Below are 19,081 nucleotides of genomic sequence, written 5' to 3' on the forward strand. Positions count from 1 at the left end.
AAAAAAAATTTCACCTAAAATGATTGAGTGATATGAATTACTTTTCAAATTGATGCCGCCTAACACACAACACCTAAATTTATTATAAAAATCATACCATTTACATAAATAATATACAACATACCCATTTTTGTTATTAAATTTTTTATTATCTATGTACGAAACCCACCAACCAAAAAAAAAATCATTAATCACACACAGAAAAAAACATTAGTTATTTGGTTTAATCTCGATTCATTAGCACGTAAATGGCTAGCACCAACATAGTACTCCCATGTACGCTCAACACCGAACAGCTTACCTTCCCAAATCCGAGTTAGCTCCTGAAAACCTTGAAAAGGGGTTAAAAAAAAATCAAATAAATTAAAAGCCCTCAGGCCTCAGTACCGCCGAACCCTGTTAATAGCCTGCTTCCCCTGAATAGTTAGACCGTGGAAGAACAAAGATAATTCATTAGCTTAATCAAATTGGTTATCTCTTATATCAACCTAAATGAAGGTAAAAGTAGTGTGCAGGAAGCTGTATGACTACGTCCGATACGATCTCAAAGAAATAGCTTTCCCTTCTTCATTGCCTGATCCTCCCCACATCAAAAAGCGCCGCAAATTGACTTGGCACGAGCGCTTCTTGGTACTTTTCTTTTCCACTTTCTCTTCCGCAGTAAGAGTTCTGTTTGCTTATCGATTTCTGGGTTTTAATGATGAATGCTGTTAGATTCTGGGTTTTCCCCCTTCCATATAATTGTATTTTTGATGGTTTATGTGATGGAGAAGCTATATTAGTACTGGATTGTCGTTTAGATATTACTGCCAGTTTAAAGAGCATGGCTCTATCATTTCTCCATCATAGTAAAATAGTGAGCTTGGTTTGTAAATTAACCCCCCTTTTTTTTTTCTGCATCGTTGCTATTGCTGTAAGCAAAAACATTTTTGAATTCTGAAGCCTTTTTTTGGAAAAAAAAAATGCATGGTTTTTACTTAAAATCAAGAACGTATGTTTGGAAGTACTTTAACGTTTGAACTATTAGCAATTTCTTCTCAAATATGATGATTTTGCCACTTCCTTTTTATAATATATTTTTTTGCTTTTGTTCCATTTGACAAATTTTAAAGAAGCATAATGAAAATTTGAAATCTCACAAATGCTATAGCTGGTGATCAGGGTGGAAATTAGATCATTGGGATATTGAAATGATCAAATGACTTTATGTACTGTTCTGCTTACTTGATGGTTAACTTAACCACTTGAATGTCAAATGATGCTCAAGAACCTATTATTTGCCTATGTATTAGGGAATAAGAGGCATTTATTTTTAGTATATAAGTAATAAAAACCTGTCATCGTTCTTTAGGTGTTGAAGGAGGCTTCTAGGCTCTATGCTGCAAGCTGGGTAAGGGATATTGGTCCTGATCTTAGACCAAACGATTATAAGAAGGATGATGGGACAGAAGGTAAATCCAATGGAGATAAGAGTAGGAGTACAGAGACAGAACCTTCGGCCTTGGAGGATATTGGTGAGGAACTTTACTTTGTGGTTTCTTCTCTTGAAATGTTCTGATGTATAAGTTGTCTGTAATGAATCAAGAAGTGTATAGCATGACTTGCATAATATGTGGCATATTATATGTGCAATACACTGTTAGGTTTGTGCTTGATACATCTTATGGATGTCAAGGAACAAAGTCCCCTAATGCTTGAGTTCAGTTAGGTTTTCATTTCAACTTCCTTTTTAGTAGAAGTTGTCTGGAGGTAGCATGGAATTGATTCTTTGATTTCTTTTTCCCCTTGGTGCTCAGAGTCATCCGTGACTGCATTTTGTTTTATTATGTTGTTGGCACCTGTGTTCAAGTCTTATATTTTACGCTTCCATTGGCATATTTTTGGTGAACCCCTTCTTCACTAGGCCAAGGTTCAGTTGTTAAGGAAGATATTAAATTACTGTTTATCTCCTAGCAGTCTTAGTTATCTGGGTTTCATTGTCTAGAGCCATTATCGTGACGATCATACTGTTATCTTATGCAACCTAGGTACCTTTTTTTCTTCATTTTGGTAAATAAAAGTGCTCACTCTTAAGAATGATAGCATAATGTGCCATCTGCAAACATTCTGTTTTCTGAACATCTTAATATATATTTATTTAATTGATTTTTGAAAGAAAATCTTCAACTGATGATAATTTTCTACTTATTCTGTCATCATTTACCTTTGTAGTACTGCTTCTCTTTTTCAAGTACAATTTTTGAGGCCAAATTTCTCTCCTCTCACTCTTTGCTCTCTTATTTTCCTGGTATTATAGTTTATCTTGTTGAATTTTACATTGTTTTGATGTTGTCTATGGAAATGATTTAATAGCGGTTGCTGCAAGAGGAGGGATGGAGACTTTGAGGCCTGCTTTACAGAGGTTATACATGACAAGGGCTTCTGCATATAGAGATGCTCTTAAGAGTTTCATAGAAGGATATCAAGAAGGTATCCAGCAGGTCATGGAGAAAAAGGAAGATTCTTCTAAAGCACAGCAAGAAGGAAATACTGATAAGAATTCAGCTTGATGGCTGATAAGTGCATAATCGGAGATGCATGTGAGTACTTCTTCAGCATGCCTATTGTAGATACAAGTTTAGAGATTTGGTGGAGCTGGGTTAGCATGAAATCACAAGAATGATACATGTCCTGAGAATTTTCCTGTATTGAGAAAGTGACCTTTAGAAACTACAAATATAATGGGAATCTCCATTGACAATGGTGATGCTCTTTCCTTCTTGTCATTTCATGTTTGTTAGTTTTTGTTGTAGTTTAGTATTCAACGTGCTTGAGCTTGGAGAAATGTAAAAGAACCTTAATGCTTAATGGAGGCAGTTTGCATATGATACCCGATTAGCACTTTTGCATTAAAGACCAATCTTGAATATGCTGCTCTTACACTAAAGAAACCAAAAACATGATTGACTGTGAAAGAAAAGATTGTTGTAGTCTTAAGTTGCATTACTTGAAGTAAAATTTGATTGCTGCTTTTGCTCTTTTTTTCTTTTTCATTCTGCTTTTTCCCTTCTGGTTTTAGCATTTATTCAAAATAGCTAAAGCATTAAAGAAAGGAAGCCTAAGAAAATGCATCATTTGGCATACATCCCTGAGAAAAAGGTTTGTATATTACTATAGTGAAAAGCAGCATGTAGCAAAAAAAAAAATTGTCTTTTTGTTGGAATGTGGGTGATTTAGGTTTTGCTTCTCCAAAGTGAGGATCTGTTCTGGCCTCTCGAGGATTCTTAGGAATCTATTTTGGGCTGAAATTTTCTGTGTACAATCAGTTTAAGATTTAAACAGGTACTTGAACTCTTCTTTTAGTTTTTTTCTGGAAAGTCTTGCTTGTGGAAAACAATATTTGTCAAATTTGCAATAGCAAATGTTTGAAGTACACTGCATAGAGTACAGATTGGAGAGGGGTTGAAAATGACTTGCACAATATAAACGGCTGAATGGAAGTGGGGCTCCAGAATTAGAGTTTGGTGCAGAGTTGAAATTCCAGTTAAGCTTGCACTAACAATAGGATGTAACATTATCGTGAGGTACCAATTGTTCTTAGTACCTTGTGCAAGAAATCTGGTACTCTGTCAAGTGATACTGTTGGTGGGGCTATTGTTCACCAATTATCACCTAGTGAATTGTTTTCCTTTTAAACCTTCCAGCCACATGATTTTTTTATTTTAAGTCTTCAGCTCAAGCTTTCATGAGATTCTTCTAGAAAGTTATCTGTTTCCTCGGGGATTTAGGGATGGCATTTTATTGGCTTCAAGTTTAAGTTTGCTTTGCAGATCATGGACATTTGGTGCTAGACAAGTCCTTTTTTTCAAAGGTATCCTTTTGATGGTTCTAATAACTCCAAAGATATGTAATTTCCAACTTAGATTTGTTTTTCCTTTGAAGTTTTTAAAATTTCAAGCTTGCAATTATTACAAAATCTAGTCGTCTCTTGATATCTTGATGCTGGTCAATGTTGCTTTCGACACTATTTGATTTGGTTTTGTTCCTCAGGGGCTTTAAGTATGAAAAAATTAACTCGTTTTTCTGTTGCAGATGTTGAGAGAGTTGAAAAGGTTGACTTAGCTCCAAAAGCAAAAGTTATGATAAGAGGAAAAACTAAGTGGGACAAAGATTCTCATGTTCTTACTATATTTGTACAGTACTTAGTCATGCATGATTGAATTTTTTTCTTGCTGGACCTCTTGATTAGCCACCACCCCGAGGCCAGTGATAACAAATACCTGGTGATCCTCCCACTTGCAGAGCCACTAAAACTTTGGAGGCCATTTCCAGTGGAGATCGATGGGTAACTCTATTGTCCAAATCCATATGGGCCCTGATGATTAATTGACACTTGATCTGATTAGTCACTATCTAGTCACCAAATCCACCTGCCTCTATTAGCATCTCTTAGTTAACCTGGAATGTCTTTCAAACATGTGCATTCTAGCTAGAATCCTGTAGCCATTATTCCATACCCAATGATGTGTGGTCCAAGCTTCATTTTAGCACTTCGGTCATGAAAATCTTTGTTTAACTCCTGCTGTGGATGCTTAATCTAAGCCATTCATTCAAGGGTCACATATCGATTTTTATCACTGGGATGCCCCCATGTCAAAGTCAGTTGACTTTTAGTGGTTTCACTAAACTGTTGGGACTTAGTGTTTTTACTCAATTTAAAACTAAATTTTTCTATCAGCTTGCTTTGAGCTGCCTGAACGATGGCTTGATTAAGAACATCCGTTAAACGTTTGATTCAATGGGTAAGTATATTGGCTTGATTAAGAACATCCGTTAAATGTTTGATTCAATGGGCAAGTATTTGAGTTGCCTAAAGCATAGGTGCTTGGGCTTGTGAGGTTTACTGGTTAGCTAAAAAACTTTTCTTAATAACCTTATATCTGATCCAGCTGGTGGAGGTTCTTATAAATGATCAGTGGCTGAAAATTTTAATGTTTGACGAACGGTAGAAAAGAAACTTTGTAATCTGATTGCATGGAGTTCAAGGTCCATAAAGTGCGATCCCTGTCGGACAGGGTATTTGATTGCATGCTACTGGCTAGAGTTATGAGAATGTAGCTTATTAATTCATGGTGTTCTTTTTCATGAGAAATTACACACTCCAAATAGCAGGGTATGCCTGTCTGAGATGAAGCAGTTACAGAGTCTGAAGCTTTTGGATTTTTTGTCTTCTTTTCCTTGTTTCCCTCTCTTGTTTCCTTTGTTTCTCGGATTTTTCATTTTTCTTGAACTGACGTGTCCAACACTCATGTCCAGCATATGGATCTGGGATATGAACTCTAGGATCCTCCAAATACATGAAAAAGACGAGAGATATACGCATATTCAACATTCATATCTGAGTCCGAGTAACAATGCTTGTTTTTGGTTTTTTTCCCTGTCTGTTTTTGTTTGGGGTCAATCTATTATTTAGGGTTTGAACTTGGCAAATGTACCTATAGTAGGACTTAAACTTTTTTTTGTCCAAGTTGATTCTTAAACTTGACAATAGTTCCTACATTAGAGTCTGAATTTTTTTTTGTCAAATTATTCGTTGGACTTGACAATTATTCTCACATTGAGATTTAAATTTTTTTTGTCCAAGTTAGTCATTGATATTTCCTCGAAAAAAGTTGGACAAAAAAATTCAGGTTCTAATGTGAAAATAATTATTTAATTCAGGCTTTAATGTGGAAACAATTGTCAAAATTAGAATTAAATTTGACAAAAACAAAAAAAGTTCAGGCCCAAAAAAATGGATTAACCCTTTTGTTTGCTGGCCTTCCATGGCCCTTTCTCGGCTGTAGTGGCCTTTTCTCCCTCGGCTGTTTGTGGCACCGATTTGTTAAAACACTTGCCAAGTAACAGGAATGATACGGTAATTGGCAAGCCTCAATTTGTGTAGATGTATTATGTTTATAGTATTTTCTTACGTCATAAATATTATATATTTTCATATATTCATAATTTTTGTAATATAAATTCCAGTATAGTTTGTATATTACTACTACATTCATGTTATTATTTCAAATCTTCAGGCAGGTTTATTGCTGCACATTGAAATAGTCTGTGATTTGTGAAGTTGAAAATTCGTTAATAGTAAACCGCTTCCCAAAGGGAAATTCAAAGTTCCCTGCAACTAGTTCAATCTTTGCATTATCTAGTCAGGCACCACTTTGTTTATCTTATATTTATGTTGGTTTTCTTTTTGGTTAGAATTAAGTTAATCGGGGATTTCCTTATGAATAATAGAATCAGCAATCACCATCATCAGGTATTCAGGATGACTTCATCCTTTGTGGGATGAAACATGCCATTGTATTTCTAAAGAGCTTTTCAGATTCTGATTTCTGCAAATTACATAGTAGAGAGCATAAAACTTTGCTTGGGCTTGGCTCCCCTCCCCTCCCCTGGGGACTTTCTTACATAATTAGATACACTACAGAAAAAAGTCATAAAGAGGGAGAGAGGCTGGTAGCCCATCTATTTAAGAACCACCACCCAACACCATCACCATACCCTTCCATTATTATGATTATCAATATCTCTCTCCCCCTATGAAAAATCAACAGTCCCTCAAATACCCAGTTTTCCCCTTGTGGCAATTTTCTTACATCACCACATTTTCCTGACCATCTCCCATCTCCTCTATTGTGCCTTGGAAAGCTGCCTAATTCAATGGATTTTTTTTTCTACTTTAAGAAAAATATAAAGTTACTACCAGAAGCGCTAATAATAATAAGAAGAAGAAGAAGAAGAATTTGTTTGACCTTTCCAAGGTGGGGAGGTTGAATTAAAAATAAAATCCAGGATGTCACATCTTTCAGATCTTATCCTTGATGATTTCTCATCTGGTTCATATCTCGGGAGAAGGTAATATATCCTGTTACAATCACACCACCAAAATCTAACAATTATAATCACGCCAAACATGTTTTATCTTTTTATGCCCAAATTAAGAAATCATATATAGGAGATTTCATTGTAATCACACCAATGCTTTAATGGACCAGTTGTATTTTTCTTTTGCAAAAGTCACTGTTCTTTAGAATATGTGCCTAACTATTATGACCTGCCTTATTGACCAATTTTAGGGATGACCACAAAATCCATTCAGTTTATCCAAAATCGATTCTTTTCTTAATTTGCAAGATCTGACCTTAATGATCAAAACATAATTTCTCGATTATTAATTGGTCAAGGTTTAAAATCGAATCAATGGCATTGATCTTTCTAACACATATTTGCCAATAAATTATTTGGAGGGCATGACCATCCATTCCAACCAAAAAAACAGTTTGACTTGGAATTTAACTAACAATCTGCCTTATGTGGACTCTATTCACTTCCAATTCCATCATTGCTACTTGGAATTTTAAAACTTGTACATATTATTCTACTTTTTTTTCTATTTTTTGAATTAAATTCTATGGTTAATATCTAACCAAATTTTGCTACTAACTGTATTATTCAATTTCTTGCTTTCCAAATTAAAATAGTATAAACCGACCAAACTATTCGGCTACATCTTTATCTTTAGCTTGCTACTTAAAATATTGTTTTTTTTATATATATTTAAATTTTAATTAAAGTTGCAGATTAAATATATTTTTTCCCTAAAATAACAACTTCAAATATTTAATTGATATTTTTATAAATCTGTGGATACTGGTCCGTAAAATAAATTTGTAGAATTAAAGGAAACCATGGTACAACGTAATCATACTGTAAATGCAATTAGGCCACGTGCCAAGTGGTAAGCACAACTTACTAATTAAATGGCAATCGCAGCCTAATTGCAGTATATTTATTCCTTCATTAATTAACTTTATAAGTTTATGATGATAATGAGGATGCATGGCTTACCATGTAGTTTGAAGTGTATGACAGCTGAGAGTTATAAAACTGGTGGGTGGTTGGGCCCTGCTGGCTTGACACCGACACCGACGAGCTATTTTCAGGCGTGGATGGCTCCGACCCATCGAGCTGGCACTCTAGGTTCACCCCAAACAGGCGCACCAGCCTTCTTGGGTTCCCGGCTGCTATACCTTCATTTTCAACAATACTTCCTAGAAGTGCAAAAATATATAAAAATGCTATTCACACAATTATTTCCTTCTAATTTTGTTGCTAAATTTAAGATTTTCTCAATATATGTGTGTGTGTGTGTGTGTACCTGCATGAAGGCAGCCAGGGCGGTATGGCAGATTAGCAGCATGACCTTGAATGTGCCCAAGATAAGGATGCCCGTGATAAAGTCCCCTAGTATCGCCACCGCCTCCACAGGATGTATTATTTCCCATAAGGGTGTTGCCGGCATCAGCCGGTGCTGACGGTGCACCGCGCCTCCTGCACCCTATAAAGAACCTATCACCATCTGAACGGTGTCGCAGGAATAAAATAATGTCGCCAGCATCAAGTTGCTTCTCTTTGACGTATTTGCTCCACCCTTTTGTCAACACGTAGCTTTGGCTGCTGTTCCAATACGAGTAACGGAAACGCCAAAACTTGCCGGACTCGTCTTCGAAACTGAGCAACAAGCCTTTGTCGACGGAGTCAGCGGCGAGCGGGAAATATTTCTCGGCGTGTTGTTTGGGAATAACAAGCCTGTTGAGCTTGCCAACATCACTGGGGGTTAAGGGTTTTTCAAACATGGGTTCCATTCCATGGTCAGGATGGCTTTGGTTAGGGTTTATCTCAGACTCAGAGTGGTCTTCATGTTGGTTGAAGTTGAAGCTGAGGGAAGGGTGGTTTGAAGAGAAGAACATGGATAGTTGGAGGAGGAGTTTTAGCGGAGAAGGAGTTGCAAGGAGAAGAGTTTTCAAGAGGAATTGAATGAAAGGCTGCTAATGAAAGAACACAGTCTGATTATCTTTTCTTCTTGTTTGAGTTGGTGGTAGTTTTGGGAGAGGGAAGAAAGGGGGGATGGAGGAGTGGGCAGAAAGAGTCGTAATGAGTATGGGGTTTGGTGTGGAAACTATTTGATGCAGCTAAAAAGACAAGACATTCAGAGATATAACAAACATTGAGATTTTTTTTCTTTAAGAAAAAAAAGGACTTCTTTTTTGAGGTAAGGGGAAATTGTAACTTTAGAAGTACAAGACTACTTTTTAAGGTTTTGCGTGAGGAATTTTCAATCATTAATTCATTATTTATGCTTAACTTGACATTTTCTTTCAAGTTTTTTTTCAACTCTTACTACTTGCCATTAATTACTAGTTCAGGTCTTGAATGATATGTTATTTTTTGGATATGGAAAAAGAGATAAACCAAACAAATAGGGCGTGTCAGTCAGATTTTACTTCACTTTTATTCATCATTCCATATAAGCAATGAAGTAATCTCACCCTAGAATATGCTATTTAGATTCAGAATTAAAATAATTTATTGAATGGAAAATGAAAATCGTTTATTTGGAGCAGTTTTCTGAAACACACATATGTCCGATCCTATGACAGGGACATACACACTTTATATACTGATAAGAATTGCTGAATTAGACAGAACATGTATGGGGGTGAAATCTTTAGAAAACAAAAAGAGAGATTCTAATTACAGGCTGAATAATAATAATAAAATTTGTGGGATCATGTTATTAGGGTGGCAAGCAAATCAGAAGGGCAGGGGCAGTAGTGACGCAATATGGGCGGCATCCTACGGCAGCAGGTGGAGGAGTAGAGGTTTGGTAAATCAGGAGAGGATGTTTGATGTTTTTGCGTTGCCTGTAATATATATATATATAAGAAAGGGGATATTGTATCATTTCAAACAGTGCAAAATCTCATACTTCATTGTAAAGTGTAAACCTGACAGAGAAGACCATGCTTGTTAGGTTTATATTCAGTCACTGAATATTTTAGTAAAAGTCAGTGAAAGCAAGTTTTGTTTTTGTTTTAAAACATAAAATAAAATAAAGTACTGAAAAGGATTAAGGACAATCTCTCAGTCTCAGTCGTGTTTCCATTCCTCTACTCCCGTTTCCTTTTCCTCCCATCCTGGGTTTCTTTCACTCTTTAATTCATTCTGTTGGTTGTGATAAAACAATTGCCCTTCCTTCCTAAAAGTTTATAATATTTAAGATTCAGCATTGATTGTCTTTTTTTTGTGAGCTTGAGACAAAACCCACCTCAAATTTCCAGGTAGATTCAGACACCCTTTTCCATCCCCAAAAAGGACTGGACTGGTTGTTATAACTTAAATACATGTTGTTTTGTTATGCTATGCTATGCTCTCATCCTAATACATCCACCATATGTTTATGTCATCTTATATAACTATTCACTCTCTACTTAATGCAATCATCAGATAGGGTTTTAGAATATTATATGTGAGCCCCAGCTTTTGCCTCAAATTTCAATGAAGTTTGTAAACCAAAGCCTCAAACTTTGTGCAAATAATATGTTGTTTGGGCAAGGACAGGATGTGTGTTCCTAGACTTTTTCATAAAAGTAATTCAAACCAGGTTTTGTTTTTGAAGGAATCTGGCACATGCTACGGAACCAACACCCGCTTTTACAAGACCTATCCATCGACATCTTCCTCGCAAAACTCCAACCCTCTCTTTCTGCCTTGAATTATTAGTATAGAGTTTTTTTTTTCCCTTCTTCTTCTCCAAAGAGTAAGACCTCTATCTTCTCCAAGCAGCTAATCAGAGGCTTTTTAATCATATCATATACATCATACATGTGAATGGCAAGGGTAATAGGACATAAGACAAGACAATTTACATCATATCTTCAGTTACACAGTATTAATTTTTTACTTTAATTTATATTTTTCCTTAAATGTGTTTTTACATTTCAAATTATCTGCTAAAATATATTTTGTTGCGGAAAGGATCGTTTCGAGAACTCCGATATGACTACAAGTAAATTGACCGGAACGAAAAATAAAGTGAACACAAGGATTTACGTGGTTCGGCTTTAATGCCTACGTCCACGGGCAGAGGCGAAAAGAAATTTCACTATAACAAGATGAAGATTACAAGTGTTTTACACTCAAGACACAACCCGAGAACCTCACAACTCTCAACCCCTATAGAAAACCCGAAAGCTAAAATCCTAGCTTTCAAAGAACAAGCTTTGCTCTCTCTTGGTTTGGGATGATTAATATGGCTAATGAACCTCTCTATTTATAAGAGAGTTCAAGGACATAATTGTCCAAAACTTTGGCAAAGATTTGTGGTTGAAAATGGACACCAACAACCATCCACTAATCCACTACCACCAACAACCCACTACCAACAACAACAATCCACTACCAATTTTAAGCCATTTCTTAACAAATCTCCACCTTGGCTTGAAATTTACCAAGCTGAACATCATAGTGAATTCCTCGAACTGGATCACCTCTTCCAAACGCCTCTCTGGCGCTAATCAATCCCGAATACCTATCAAGTCCAAGCAATGCTTGAACTTATATGCAGGGATCACCTTAGTTAACATATCTGCAGGATTCTTCTCGGTAGCAACCTTGCTGATAACAATGTCACCTTGCGTAACATGTTCCCGAACAAAATGATATCTGACATCAATGTGTTTGGTCCGTTCATGAAACATCTGATTTTTAGTCAGATGTATGGCACTCTGGCTATCGCAAAATACAACAGTGAAATCCTGTTGTAAACCCAAACTGCTTACTAGACCTTTCATCCACAATGCTTCTTTCACTGCTTCTGCTAACGCCATATATTCCGCCTCAGTCGTAGATAAGGCTACGGTAGACTGTAACACAGCTTTCCAACTAATGGCTCCTCCAGAATAAGTGAAAACATAACCCGTCAGAGATCTTCTTTTGTCCAGATCTCCAGCATAATCAGAGTCCACATAGCCCGTGACACTGCTAGTGCAGTCACTCTGATCATATACCAAGCATAAATCTGCAGAACCTCTCAAGTACCTGAGAATCCATTTCACGGCCTGCCAGTGTTCCTTGCCAGGACAACTCATGTATCTGCTGACCACACTAACTGCATGTGAAATGTCTGGACGAGTGCAAACCATTGCATACATCACGCTTCCAACTGCACTCGAGTATGGAATGTGAGACATTTGCTGCTTTTCTTCATCAGATTGTGGTGACAACTCTGCAGAGAGTTTGAAATGTGGTGCCAACGGAGTACTCACAGTTTTCGCTTTATCCATGCCGAAGCGTTGAAGAACCTTTTCAATGTAGTTCTTCTGCGACACACGAAGCTTGCCCGCCTTGCGATCTCTGTGAATATCCATGCCCAAAATTTTCTTGGCAGCACCCAGATCCTTCATCTCGAACTCACCACTCAACTGCGACTTTAACTTGTTGATTTCCGACATGTTTTTGGAAGCAATTAACATGTCATCAACATACAGCAACAAATAAATGTGCGAACCATCTGAGAGCTTCCGATGATAGACACAAGCATCATAGTCACATCTTGTGTAACCATGCTGAATCATGAAGCTATCAAACCGCTTGTACCACTGCCTTGGGGATTGTTTCAATCCATATAAAGACTTCTTTAATAGACAGACATGGTCTTCTTTACCAGGAACTGTAAAACCCTCTGGTTGACGCATGTAGATTGTTTCCTCGAGCTCACCATGCAAGAACGCCGTTTTTACGTCAAGCTGCTCAAGTTCTAGATCAGACTTGGCCACCATGGCAAGTAATACACGAATGGAAGAATGCTTTACGACTGGGGAGAAAACTTCATTGTAGTCAATCCCCTCTTTCTGAGTGAAGCCTTTAGCAACCAATCGTGCCTTGAATCTAGTTGCTTCAACCCCTAGGATGCCTTCCTTTTTCTTGAAGACCCATTTGCAACCAACTATCTTCTGGTTACTTGGCGGCTTAACCAACTCCCAAGTATGGTTCTTGTGAAGAGATTCTATCTCCTCACTCATAGCAATTGCCCACTGTGCCGACTCATCACACGTGACAGCCTCATTATAACTGGAAGGTTCTATACCAATGGACTCCGCCACACTGAGCGCGAAAGACACCAGATTAGCGTAACGCGGATTTGGTTTGATTTGTCTCTTCGTTCTTCCAGTGGCAATGCTATATGGTTTTTCTTGAGGTGACTCATCTTCATCGGAATCTTGCACCTCAACTTGATCATCCTGGACTGAAGTACCTTCCGTAGGAATTGGAGCGTCCACCTGACACTCCACCTGCTTCTCAACACCGTGATCTCCCATTCTATCTGACTCCTCCTTTTCCCGGGAATTTGTGGTGGATCGAAGCATGGATGACTCATCAAAAGTCACATCTCTGCTGATGATGAACTTGGACGAAACCGGATCAGGACACCACAACCTGTATCCTTTCACCCCTTGGCCGTATCCAAGAAATATGCATTTCTTCGCCCTCGGTTTGAGTTTTCCCTCATTTACATGAGCATACGCAGGGCAGCCAAACACTCTTAAACCAGAGTAATCAGCAGGAGAACCAGACGATACTTCCTCAGGAGTCTTCAGCTCAATAGCTGTTGACGGAGATCTGTTAACCAAATAACAAGCAGTATTAACAGCTTCAGCCCAAAATTCTTCACCGAGCCCAGCATTTGATCGCATGCAACGAGCTCGCTCCAAGAGAGTTCTATTCATGCGTTCTGCAACTCCATTTTGTTGTGGTGTTCGACGAACAGTGCGGTGTCTCACTATTCCTTCATTTTTGCAGAACTCATTGAATTCACCTGAGCAAAACTCCAAGCCATTATCCGTCCGGAATCGCTTGATCTTCTTTCCTGTTTGATTTTCGATCAAAGCTTTAAATTGCTTGAAGTTGATGAGAACCTCATACTTGCTCTTCAGAAAATACACCCAAACCTTTCTCGAGTAATCATCGATAAAGGTAAGCAGATATCTGTAACCACCTTTAGAAATTGTCGGAGAAGGCCCCCAAAGGTCAGAATGGAAGTAATCCACTGTGCCTTTTGTCTTGTGAATCCCAGTGCTGAACTTTACCCGAGTCTGCTTACCGAAGACGCAGTGCTCACAGAAATTCAACTTTCCTGTACACTGCCCAGACAATAATCCTCGTTTGCTTAGCACCGATAAGCCTCTCTCGCTCATATGCCCGAGCCGCATATGCCATAACTTCGTGGTGTCAGAATCTAGATCATCTGATGATGACACTCCCGCAACACCTGTAACCGAGGAACCATCGAGGAAGTAAAGGCCCCGCTCCAAATTACCACGTATCACAGTCAAAGCACCCGAGAATACCTTGAGAACTCCACCTTCAGCAGAGTACCGAAAGCCTTTCTTGTCCAACGTACTCAAAGAGATCAAATTTTTCTTCATTTCTGGAATGTGCCGAACATCAGTTAGAGTTCTAACAATACCGTCAAACATCTTTATACGAACTATGCCAATCCCCATGACTTGACATGCGTGGTCATTTCCCATTAGTACTGAACCAGAATGCTTCTCGTATGTTGAGAATGCATCTTTCGAAGTACTTATATGAAATGTAGCTCCCGTATCAAGAATCCATCTCCCACCAGCGTAAGAGTCGGATACTGCAAGAACGATCTCGGCATCACTTGAAGAATCTGCATCAGCTACATTCGCACGATCATTTTGTTGCTCCTGTGATTCTGATTTCTCCTTCCTTTTCGGACAATCTACCTTCATGTGCCCGTACTTCTTACAGTAGTAGCACTGTATTCTCTTCTTGGACTGCGATCTAGGATGGCTTTTACTTGAACTTCCACCCTTTGCCTTGGATCTTCCTCGAGCAACCAAGCCTTCGCCTTCATTGTTTTCGACCACCTTACCAGTGATTTTCTTCCTCAACTCACTGGAACTTAAGGCATTTTTCACCTCCTCTAGAGTCAGGTCATCACGACCGTACATCATTGTATCAACAAAATTCTCATACGAGGGAGGCAAAGAACACAAAACAATTATTGCTTGGTCCTCATCATCGATTTTGTTATCGATATTATTCAAATCCATGATAATGGAATTGAATTTATCCAGGTGCTGGGAAACAGGTGTACCTTCCTCCATCTTCAGGGCATAGAGTCTTTGCTTGAGGTAGAGCCGGTTCGTCAATGACTTCGTCATGTACTTGCTCTCTAACCGGAGCCACAAACCGGACGCGGTTTTCTCATCCGCTACTTCTCGTAGCACTTCATCTCCTAGACATAGCAGAATAGCACTATGTGCTCTTTCTAGCATGTCATCCTTTTGCTCTTCCGAAAGCGTGCTTGGTAATTTATCTTTACCAGACAATGCTTTTAGCAATCCTTGTTGAACCAGCACTGCCCGCATCTTGATGCGCCATAAACTGAAACTATTTTTCCCGGTAAATTTCTCGACATCATACTTAGTCGATGAAACACTTGTAGCCATAATTTGGAACCTTTGAATGAATGATAATATTTTCTTCCTGATGTGAAAGATCAGACAAAGCTGCAGTCACAGGGCAATTCAGAAAATATTATCACTCCTTCAACTACGCTCTGGTACCAATTTGTTGCGGAAAGGATCGTTTCGAGAACTCCGATATGACTACAAGTAAATTGACCGGAACGAAAAATAAAGTGAACACAAGGATTTACGTGGTTCGGCTTTAATGCCTACGTCCACGGGCAGAGGCGAAAAGAAATTTCACTATAACAAGATGAAGATTACAAGTGTTTTACACTCAAGACACAACCCGAGAACCTCACAACTCTCAACCCCTATAGAAAACCCGAAAGCTAAAATCCTAGCTTTCAAAGAACAAGCTTTGCTCTCTCTTGGTTTGGGATGATTAATATGGCTAATGAACCTCTCTATTTATAAGAGAGTTCAAGGACATAATTGTCCAAAACTTTGGCAAAGATTTGTGGTTGAAAATGGACACCAACAACCATCCACTAATCCACTACCACCAACAACCCACTACCAACAACAACAATCCACTACCAATTTTAAGCCATTTCTTAACATATTTGATTTCAGAATTTTTAAACATTAATTTTTTTTAAAAAAAATCTGAGTCTTCTTTGGCATGATAATTTTAAGTACTTGAAATCTGCAAAAGCGATGCTATAGTGACTCCAAACAATTAAAACAGAAAACACTATCTATTTGCTTACCTTATAATATAATGTCGTTTATTTATAGAAATAAAATTTAAATACTTTTTGAAACTTAAAAGACCTAAAGATTATTGATAACGATTGTTGGATACTATAACACAGCATCCCTTAAAATAAGAGCTAGTCATTATTCTTTCTAAGGAAAATTAAAGCTAGTCAATTTGTGGGGGAAATTTGTTTTTTTTTTTTCTTTTGGGAGGGGAGGGGGGTGGAGGAACAGTTTGGTTTGGATTCTCAGATAGAGCAAATTATAGAATAAAAAATAAAAATGGTACAAACGTAATTCTTTTGGTCTAACCTTGCTTTATATATAAAGTTTCAATAATTCAAAGGTAAGAGGGACTCTATACAAACCTAACATCAACAACTTATATTTAAGATTCAGAGATTTTTATTATATTTTTGCTTTTCATTTATTAATTTGTGCAAGTTATATTTATCAAATAATTTAATCAAAATGAGAAAAAAAATGCATATTTCAATATATATAAAAAAAACATATAATGAAAAATGAAAAAAAAAAGTCAAATTTTACAACCACATTTTGATGAGCATCACACTTCATAGATAAAGTGTGATTAAAAGTTTATCTCTATGCACAAAATAATGTTAGAAATCTTTTTGAATTTCTATCTTGACTTAAATAGAGTAGTAAATTAAAATTTTTATTAAATACTATTTTGATAGAGTTCAAAACCTATATTTTTATTTTTTATTCCGAATATTTCAACTTCTCAAAATTTAAAAAAATATATATTTGAATCATATTTGAATGAGAAATTGTGAGATGAAAATAGGGAGGGGCATTAAAATATGGTTGAAATGAACACTTACGGACGAAGCCGATAAGTTGGACTGGGAGGGTTTAGATAGGGTGAACATTTACAGGAAAACTTGATTTATTTATTTTGTTTTTGTTTGGACTTAAAATCTTCAAATTGTATCCACACATGGAGATTTGTGAATAAAACAAAATTAGAAATAACATGTTGGGTTTCCCATTGGCTAGACGGTGTAATTGGGGCAGGCTTTGTGGTTGGATTGCTTACGCTTGCCAGTAAGTTATCCATTATTTACTTCTATAAAGACAATCGTGCTTGTAATGTTTAATAGGTATCGTGTGGAAGGTGTAAGCAGTGAACCCATGAAGTGCAGTTTAACTTGGAACATGGGGAAATCTCTAAAATAGTAAATGGCAAATAATTCACCATTTAGTTTATTGAATAGATTTTCTCGAAAAAAGAAACAAAAAATAAATAACAATTTCCCGAGGCATTGCCAAATTGCCTATGTCTAACTGTCCAAGGAAAAGATTGAAAAAGGAAGGGAAACATCTCATTTACAGCCAAAATATATCAAAAAACAGAGAGACAATAAAATAAAAAACCAAGTATGTAGAACAAGCCACGTCTCCTCTTTCTATTTATTTATTTTGGTTGTTCTAAGCCTGCTGGAAATTAATGGTTGATGAAATCAATTTCACATTCATCAAAAGGCGTGTATATAATATTTATATAAGCCCCAGCACAGCAGCGTATCACATGAGTCATGACCTTGACCTGGATCAGTTTCGGTCCAACCGTAGTGCCCGCTGCTTGCTGGGGTAGATTGCAAAGTGGGTTAGGGTAAAAAAAGAAAATGAGACGTGGCATGACTGGTCTAGGATTCCAACAGGGAGTGAAGTGAAAATGGGGGTGTTTGGGACCAGATATTCGGTGGTTGAGTTGAGTTGACTTGAGGGTGTAAGGTAAAAGAATATATTTTATGTTATAGGACAGGGCATGGTCCTTGGGGGACCTATGCCCTGGTTTCCAAAAGACTTATTCCATTTGACATTGGCCCTTCCAGGGCAGGCTTTATGTGTCTGAGGTTTCAACATTTTGTCACGTTTCCCCTTCCCTTGCAGCTTTTAACCAAACCTAACTCAATCCCTTTATCTTAGCCAAACAACCATTTGAGTCCAATTTTGTTGAAAAAGTCTCATAACCTACTCATCAACATATTTTTTGGTCGGTGAACCTGATTGTTTTCATACAATAGCCCTCCCATGGGTTTTTTCACTTTTATATGGCTTTCTTGACCATTGCTTTTTTAAAGCGTTTTTAAGGTCAAAACTATCCCTCACACCCATAAAAAAAAACTAAATACTGACATTTTAAAGGTAAAAATACTTTAAAAGTTAATTTTAGACTCAAATGCCATTAGTTTATAGTTTTTAGTTTGAGAAATCATTTTTGAAATTAAAATAACTAAAAATAATGTTGATGAAAAAGATAATCACAAACTTAAAAAGATTAATTTCCATCTACCTTAAAAATGGATATAGAATATACTTTAGTTATACAATAAAGTGAAGTTTTTTTATACAAAATTAGGGGCGGGGATGGGGAACACAGTTTAAACTCGTACCAAGCAAATATTTGACAAAAATTTTAATTATAACTCCATACAAGTCAAGACAAGAAAAAAAGTAAAATTTTTAACTTTAATTTATCATAGAATGTACTTTTGTAATATCTATATTAAGTATATATATTATATTTTTGAACTTATAGTAATTATATTTTAATATCTAAAATATAAATTATATATATTCAAATTAAAAATTTACAAATAATTTATATTAATTGCAGTTAATATAACATAATATATTTGACATTGTAATTCTTATTGGATAATAATATTATGCATTTACAATCATGGGATGAGTAGTAAACATCATCTTGAGGTTAAATTAAATATGTATAAATTCGTCACCAACCAATGAGAAATAATTTGAACCTTCATTTGTTCCTAAATTGTAGTACACAAAAAATTTGACCATCAGTCGGTTTATTTGCTTAGACCTGTTCGAAAAGTAGGAGAGTTTGGACGAAAATATAAGCTGAACAATGAGTTTGGACAAAAAATAATGTTCATTTTCTAAATGAATGTGGCCTCAAGTAAGAATTTTTGTCCCAAGCCTAGCCCAATTTTGCTTAAATTTTT

General features: G+C 36.8%; 2 protein-coding genes across 2 annotated transcripts; one reads left to right on the forward strand and one right to left on the reverse strand.

The window, feature by feature from the left end:
* Window positions 1-249: 249 nt before the first annotated feature.
* LOC107896328 (uncharacterized) lies at window positions 250-2,864 on the forward strand. Its single transcript, XM_016821482.2, has 3 exons — window positions 250-630; window positions 1,352-1,514; window positions 2,353-2,864. Exons 1-3 carry the CDS (start codon window positions 493-495, stop codon window positions 2,547-2,549), a joined length of 498 nt encoding a protein of 165 aa, XP_016676971.1. The 5' UTR covers window positions 250-492; the 3' UTR covers window positions 2,550-2,864.
* A 3,438-nt stretch (window positions 2,865-6,302) lies between these two features.
* LOC107896327 (B3 domain-containing protein At2g36080) lies at window positions 6,303-9,121 on the reverse strand. The gene is made up of 3 exons (XM_016821481.2): window positions 8,195-9,121; window positions 7,885-8,087; window positions 6,303-6,901 (listed from the first exon to the last, which is right to left on the reverse strand). The coding sequence occupies exons 1-3, from the start codon at window positions 8,784-8,786 to the stop codon at window positions 6,875-6,877; spliced, it is 822 nt and encodes a 273-aa protein (XP_016676970.1). The 5' UTR covers window positions 8,787-9,121; the 3' UTR covers window positions 6,303-6,874.
* Window positions 9,122-19,081: the final 9,960 nt, after the last annotated feature.

Source organism: Gossypium hirsutum, chromosome A09 (genome assembly GCF_007990345.1).
Source record: "Gossypium hirsutum isolate 1008001.06 chromosome A09, Gossypium_hirsutum_v2.1, whole genome shotgun sequence".
Classification (NCBI taxonomy): domain Eukaryota; kingdom Viridiplantae; phylum Streptophyta; class Magnoliopsida; order Malvales; family Malvaceae; genus Gossypium; species Gossypium hirsutum.